This window comes from Anguilla anguilla, chromosome 9, assembly GCF_013347855.1.
Source record: "Anguilla anguilla isolate fAngAng1 chromosome 9, fAngAng1.pri, whole genome shotgun sequence".
In the NCBI taxonomy this organism is placed as follows: Eukaryota; Metazoa; Chordata; class Actinopteri; order Anguilliformes; family Anguillidae; genus Anguilla; species Anguilla anguilla.
The window spans coordinates 16546559-16554271 of record NC_049209.1 but is presented as its reverse complement, the minus strand read 5'-3'; the positions used below and the strand labels follow the sequence as shown (position 1 = coordinate 16554271).

The 7713-nt window shown below is 39.9% G+C and overlaps 1 protein-coding gene across 1 annotated transcript; it reads right to left on the bottom strand.

Annotated features, from left to right (window-relative positions):
• Window positions 1–2438: 2438 nt before the first annotated feature.
• Window positions 2439–6726, bottom strand: LOC118235443 (CD40 ligand-like). The gene is made up of 5 exons (XM_035432830.1): window positions 6468–6726; window positions 4904–5041; window positions 4623–4644; window positions 4411–4485; window positions 2439–3828 (listed from the first exon to the last, which is right to left on the bottom strand). The coding sequence occupies exons 1-5, from the start codon at window positions 6654–6656 to the stop codon at window positions 3449–3451; spliced, it is 804 nt and encodes a 267-aa protein (XP_035288721.1). The 5' UTR covers window positions 6657–6726; the 3' UTR covers window positions 2439–3448.
• Window positions 6727–7713: the final 987 nt, after the last annotated feature.

The window sequence follows — 7713 nt, the reverse complement described above, 5'->3', positions numbered from 1 at the left end:
CGCAATGTTCTGGGAGAGGGACAGTCTGTTGTCCATCACCACTCCAAGGTTTTTGGCAGTGGGTGATGATGACACCACGGTGTCTCCTAGGGAAATAGAAAAGTCAAGGAGGTTAGAGGATGGAGCAGGAATGAAGATCATCTCTGTCTTACCTGGGTTCAGCTTAAGATGATGGTTATCCATCCAGCTCTGGATGTCCCTCAGGCAAGCAGAGATGCGAGCGGAGACCTGTGTGTCAGAGGGGGGGAAGGAGAGAAAGAGTTGGGTGTCATCGGCATAACAGTGATAAGACAAACCATGGGCAGAGATTACAGGACCAAGAGATTGGGTGTACAGGGAGAACAGAGGGGGCCAAGGACTGAGCCCTGGGGAACTCCTGTGGCAAGGGGGCGAGGTACCGATACTGCTCTGGCCCAGGCGACTTGGAAGGAGCGACCGATCATGTGCACTTCTGCTGTCCTTCATGTTGTAAATTTCCTTGTGCAAATGCAGGTTTTCTCAGTAGAGCACGATCGTAGAATACCACCTGACTTGTTTCTGACAGGTACAGTTTGGAAGACCCATTTGTGAATTTCAGAATAAGTATATATAGTACAAGATATCCTGTCCTAAATGAAATTATTCTGGGTGAAGAGAATACGACAAGTTAAAGCTGTTTGCCAATGGTTATTCAGTGTGTAGAACTGAGGGAAACTGATCTGAACTAGATCTATTCATGACCAAATGGCATATCAGACTGGGTGAGTTTGCTGGGCTGTCCATCAGATTGCCTGTGGTATGGCCATTCCTGGACACTCTGTATGTCTAAAAAAATGCTAAATAAAATATTATTGGCATGTTTTCAAGGTATGCCATTTCTTTTGACTTGCATCTCAGTGCATCAAATGGTTATATAGAGCTGAACCCTGTCCCTTCAGAATTTGTTTCAATGTGTATATTGTATGTAAACATTTTTTTTAAAACCAGTGGGATGAAAAAAACTGGTACCAGCCAGATTTTATAATTCACCTTTTGTTGTTCTTTGTTTTGCCATCATAACATGCTGTCTTTAATGTGGTTTATATATTTTTGCCCCACTACTGTAGATTTAGCACTGATAATGACCAACAACCACAAAGCTATTGCTTATCAAGACAGCCATCTGAACTCTGACGAAAATGACAACCTCATGCATAGTGAAAACAGACCGTCCTGACAAATAAACAAAGAGTTGAATGTTACAGTGATTATATCACACAAAAACATATTTGTGTCAGTTTCAGAATATTCCCCATTAGTGATGGAAAGGGCAGCCATCCACTTCCTTTGGGCTTATGTGGGTGCCAGTGATGAATTTATACCTGAACCAGAACCAGAAATTCTGTTTTGATTTGCTTTCTTTCCTGTTTAAGGAATGCCAGAAAGCTGGCTTTTTTTCACTTTTCTTCACACAAGCAGTAATGACTCACCTGTAAACAATTCATGACTTAATTCTGCTGCAATGAAATGCAACTGTAAATAACCATGTTTCCCCTCTATGAAAAAGAAGGGTGTGAATCAGGTTAATGGAAAAGGAAGGAATAGTGTACAGGGGCCTCATGCTAGGGGTTAGCTAATGCTAACTTTGCATTAGCTTTATGAACAATTTGATAGGAATTATCAATTAAAGGTGTGAGGAATTAATTGTTTGTCAACCCACTATTTAGTCCACCAAATAATACATGTTGCCTGTCTTCAGTCTGCTCTGCCATCGCCGTGATCTCTTCTTCCAAAAAGTTTGCTTTTCTCTTTCGGTCCATGGTTATTCCTGACTAAACCCCCAATTGTGCTAGCATTAAATAAGGGGAAATCGCTGATTGTAAAGCACGTTCAGGTGCCGTCAATTTTAAGTTAATTTGAGATTTATAGATCACAGGTACGTAAGTTAAAAATGGGCTTCGTAGAACCTGCATAAGCAAGGTTTTTAATGCTCAGTATCTTTTATGAATCGAACGTAAGCACACTGTCGGAAATGATCTTAAGACTAAGTTCAAGTATAAATCTAAGAACATTTTTATAAATGAGGCCCCAGGACTCTTGGGATTGAGTCTTGGGATTTTGCCAAGATTTAAAAACATCTATGATATCATATAATGAAAGGCAGTCACAGAGGAGACACAGTTAGTTGAGAGTACTAGATAGGAAAGCACTCTGTTCTAAAAGAGGATACATCTCTTTTGTTGGTTTTTTAAATGTTCTTGAATTTAAACTTAAATTTATTATTAAGGTCATTTCCAAGTTGTTTTTACACTTGATTTATAAAAAATAATTGGGACCAAAAAAAGTTGCTTGCTTTGGTTTACACATAAATACTGTGGGTTAAACTGAATATATACATGTATACATATGTATATGTAAATTGGTTCTATGCAAATGAATGGTATTATTTTTTCTACGACAAAATTACATTGAATGAAGTGTTTATAAATAAAGCTTATGTAAATTTATTTAAAACAAATACAATTCTATACAAGATACTTCATTTAACAGCTAGTCAGTTAAATACAAGCATTTTTATGGCAAGGAAAAATGTTTATAATAAATTAAAGCGATATATATACACAGAGAAAAACAGGACCATAAATTATTTTTTAAAAAGCCCAAAACCGATTATACTGGAAAATAACCGCCTCCTGAATGGAAATGTGTTGGCAGATCTAACTGGAAAATAAAGTGTGAATGTTCCCTTATCCACGACTTATCAGTCATAACATCTTTACAAACGGCCTACTGTTAGTCTGCTGCTTGCAGAGACCTGCTAGTGTACAGTAAACAGATGCATGGATCGATGGGCACAGATGACGGGTATTTTTTGTCCCCGGTTTTGCGATCCTAAGTCACAAGCTGGAGAAATTTATCTTTCTCCCCTATGTTCCTCTGAGACACCAACACACAGGACAGTGAATATTTTCCACACCAAAATCAGCATACCCAGAAAAATATCTGCTTCAATCTACATTGAGAGGGTGGGGACATCAGTGCAACCACTGCCAGAATACACGCAAAAGATATGAAATACATATAAATGCCCTTCACTTGTGCCCTTAAGCTTTCTCAATTTGGACAGTGCAGCATAATATTGGATTGTAGTGCCATTTCAAATATGGAAATCACATGAAAACGAAGAGGTGGTAACATTCCATTGTTAATGTGTTCTCCATGGAAGGGGGGGGGGGGGTCCATTATCCCACTTCCTGTAGAGTTCAACTTCACGCTCACGCTCCACTGCTCTGGTTCACTTATTCTGAGCTTTCAAAAAATATAACGGTCAATCTCTGGTTCCGGAGAACTTCTGAGTATGTTCAAAGAGACCCTGTTGTCCCAGAGACCCATTTATTGGTCAAAAGCATCATCACTCATCACTCATAATAATATTCCTTCTTGTCTTCCCACGCCGTATTGACCTCGCGTGAGAAACGGCACGGTCATTTTAAGGGACGGGCTGCATCAGGAATAATCCGAACGTGGTCGTGGTCACTTCGAAGTTGACCAGGCTGGAGTCTGTCACATTGACATAGAGCTGCTGCCCTTCCTCCAGTCTGAACATCCCTGCTTGGTAGGAGGTGCAGAGGTCATTGCTCCCCGGGCTGCAGAACGCTTTCAGCAGGAGGTCCTCCCCTGCCCTCTCTGCTGAGCTCCTCCGGCGCATGACGAACTGGGCCAGGGGGGTTTTGGGATGCGCTTTGGAGAAGGTGACCTGGGAGTAGACAAAGTAATATCCAGGGACGCGTATCTGCAGCGATCTGCTCCTGGTGTAGTATTCCACGTTCTTCAGCATGGAGTAATCCCGGTTCCATTTCAGGGTTTGACCTGTAAGGGAAGAGCACTATTTATTTATTTATTTATTTATTTATTTATTTATTTATTTATTTATTTATTTAACCATTTAACCATCATTTAATCCGGCAAGTACGAGAGCACATTCTCATTTAAAATAATAGCCTGGCCAGGAGACAAAAAAACGTTGCGGTCATTTTAGACTGATGAACAATCTGTGCATGCATGGTGGCAGTTACTAGCCACAGACCCTCAGAGGGCGGTCTCATTGAACGAACTGTATCCAAGATCTCATTTTCACGTGAACATCTTCAGTATTATGGCCTCTGGTTGAACTCCTAGTTATTTCCTTGTGGTGGTGTGTCACTACTGACACTGAAGGCATTTACAACTGATATAATCCATCCAACCACAATACACTTTGAGTGGACTATTTCTAGCAACTATCACATATTTATTATATCACATATTTCTATCACAGTCTGTATTTTAGCAACTTCCATGATGTTAGTCTCAGTACTTAGTCAGTTGTAGTACTTAGAATGAACTGGCACTCGAAGCCCTTTTCTCTCGTGGGTAGATTTTGGTCAGAATCATGGCTGAGAGGCTGCTCACCTGAAGATGCCATGATTGTCATCTGTGCCCGGGCTTCTGTGCCACTAGGGGTGCCAGGTGCTGAGAGACCCCAGGCTGAAAACAGTTAAGACAAACAATTGGCACCAGGTTGAAACCATGACATTATACTGTATATCTAATGGGCCACAGTGTGGATATTTTATTTTATTTTATTTTATTTTATATGCGTAAGAAGACCATTGAAAACTTACCCTTTCCTTCAATTTGTGATAGCTGGAAAGACATTAAAAAATATACTATGAATTAATTTCCATTCTCTGACTTTTTAAGACATGACATATTAACATTTAAAAAACACAGTTTCCAGTCACATTTTGTTGCATTTGCAAACACAAAAACTAAATAACTAAAAACAAAACTATTTAAATAAAAGTAGGATGTAAGTGCCGTAGTCACTACTGGGGATGTTTCAAATGACAAATATTAAAGTGGAAACAAAAATTATGTTAAAAAAAAACACTTAAGATCTCACCTTTGATATAATCCCCTGGAATTTCTGTAGAACCTTGCTGCAGTCCAACAGGGAGCCACTGTCCAGACTATTGCTCTCACATTCCTCCAGCCTTTTCAGCACTATGAGGTCATTATGGAATGTGCTGTTGTTTTCATTCTGTGGATGCACAGAAGTAATATATAACTACACAATTACTTTCTAAAATAAAATAAATACAGTTTTTGGAAACAATTGCATATTGTACTGCTTTATATCTTTTTTCATGAAAGACATGCATTTTACCTCTGCCAAATCCAAATTCTTCTTTCTACCCTAACTTCCCACACAGAAAAATACTCTCAATACTCTCTGCTTAAGGTATGAGTGACATTTTTCCCTGAGGCAAGAGAAAGGTTTTCTCAGAATGCTACACAACTCGATCAGATTATTGTGGGTTTCATGTCACACAATTTACTGAAGGCTTGTTTTTTTCCTGGCAGCTCTCCAGCGTTGTTTGAGGTTTACAATGCCTTCATATGCATATTTTCTGCATTTGCCACACACTGTAGAAATCATTTTTTAAAATCTGTAATTCTACAAAGCTACTTCATTTTCAACATGAAAATGAAGCGGTAAACTGAGTCGGTGTTAGGATATTATTATCAGGAGATAAGAAGTGAGAAATTCAATGTAATATTGTGCCCTGTAAAGTATAAAGAGCATAACTAAATTATAAATCATTTTTAGAAATGTCAACAATGCTCTGATATAATCCAGAAAATGTTCTTCACTCACCAAATTTTCTTTTTGGTTTATTAACTAAAAAACATATGCACACACATAGCTGGTTCCATCGCATCCAAATTTTTTAAGTATTGTTCAGCTTTTGTCAAATTCTGCTTTGGCTGTAAATACCTCAGACCTTTTTGTTTCTCTTGCTGTTTTGTAACTGACACAACATTAAAAGTGCCAAAGCTGATGTGGTTTTTTCAGAGGCTTTCAATAGTTTACAATGGTCCTTATTAAGAGCCTCACAAACACCAGATAAGTGCAAACCTTTCCATCAAAAGGATAGTTTATCTACCACAATTTTTAAGTTCAGATTAATGGTACCAACATTCTTAGGTCTATAATAACAGCAAACCCTCACTCCTGGAACTATAGGTCCATCTATTTCTGTTCCATGAGTATAAATCCATAACAACAAAACATTTTGCATGAATTATTCAAAGGTTACTTTTTCATCTAAATCTTGACAAAGAATAGTTTCTAATTGCTCATGTTAGGTCAAGCAGGCACACAATGTCTGACCTCAGTAACAGACAATCATCTGGGCATTCTACCTCTACCCAGTCTGCTAGTTTCACTGTGGTGAAACCAGCAGTGTTTTACTTGACTGAGAGACTTGACTAGTTTTACTTGACTGAGAGACCCGCACAAGAATTCCAATGCCCTTGTACATCTGTACCTGAGCAAATGGCAAATAAAAGTCTTATGTCTTATGTCTTATGGTGCCAGGCACACAGTGCTGCTCTACTGCGTGGCAAGGAAGATGATGAGCTCTCCAGACAGCGAGTGAAGTGACGTTGATGCGTTTACTTACACTTGCTGCGTCAATCCTCTGGAACAGATAGAGGAACAGCGCAATAGTGACCACTGTCTGGACCACAAAGGCTGCACAGAGGAACCTGACGTGCGACCGGGACCGGGTCCAGTTCCGCATTGAGCTTTGGGTTCCAGGCCGTGGAGGCACCGGCGGCGGATGAAGGTTAGAGCTGTAGGTGTTAATCATGATGGCTGACAGATGATGGGAGAGGGACAGAGACAGAGAGATATAGAGAGAGAGAGAAGTGGCTGCAAGAGCACCACATGCAGTTCTGAGAAGCCTCTTTCCTAACCAAGAGACTTAGAAGGTATTCACTTCCTGGGGCACAGGGGGTGTGCCCTACTGCGTGACATCACTTGGGGTTCCTCGCTATGCACACGTTTTTCCCTTCTGCTTTTCCACTTCTCATGATCAAAGGCAGAAATGGTGACATCTTTCCAAGCAACCCAGGGACACCCTCAGACACAATGAGCTTTGCAGAATGTGCTGATGCATGTTGAAGGCTAAGGAGCTAAGCTATGTGATAATCAAATGGTACCACAGTCCAACGATGCACACTTCACAAATCCTCATTATGTACAACAGTTCATTGATCTCCAACCTTCAGAGCCCACAGAGATCTGTGGGGATCTTAATAGTAATCAGAACCTGTGGTCCTGAGAAAGGTGAATAAATGTGACCAGCAAGCTCCGTTTATTGTATAATAATGTAGAAATGTATTATTTTTGCTTTATTACATATTCAAATCTTACAATAGAAAATTACAAGTGGACTCTTTGCAGAGTACTGCATTATCTGCTGATGAGTCACTGCCAGGAAGTTCATAGAAAGCCATGGAAACGGTTTTGTGTGCCAATAAAAATTTAGCACAGTGACACAGACATTAGTTTATTTAAACATTTCCAAACAGTAGTAATACAGGTAATGCACAAATAAACGTTTGTTTTTCCTTGCAATATTTATTCTTTGAAAGGAAGGGCAGGCTGCCCATGTTTTGTGGTTTTAACATGACATTTAGTTTGAGAGCACAATGCTCCTACTCACAGTAACTACTCAAAGCAGCTGCATGAGCTCTGTGGCAAATCTGACATTATGCTTTCTCACACTGTACCGTACCCACACCGAGGGTCTCTTCAGCCGACTCACCACATCCCACAGATGACGATCACATCCATGCTGTACAGACCGTGTTGTTCAGATAGATCACATTTCACAAACCTCTCATTCATTTAACACATTTGCT

What these genes read in the sequence shown, in the direction of transcription:
- LOC118235443 (XM_035432830.1), bottom strand. Translation starts at nt 6,656, where the DNA reads ATGATTAACACCTACAGCTCTAACCTTCATCCGCCGCCGGTGCCTCCA. An exon ending in AGAGGATTGACGCAGCAAGT is followed by an intron (nt 5,042 to 6,467) that starts GTAAGTAAACGC and finishes GTGCATCCACAG; the next exon opens with AATGAAAACAACAGCACATT. An exon ending in TCCAGGGGATTATATCAAAG is followed by an intron (nt 4,645 to 4,903) that starts GTGAGATCTTAA and finishes ATGTCTTTCCAG; the next exon opens with CTATCACAAATTGAAGGAAA.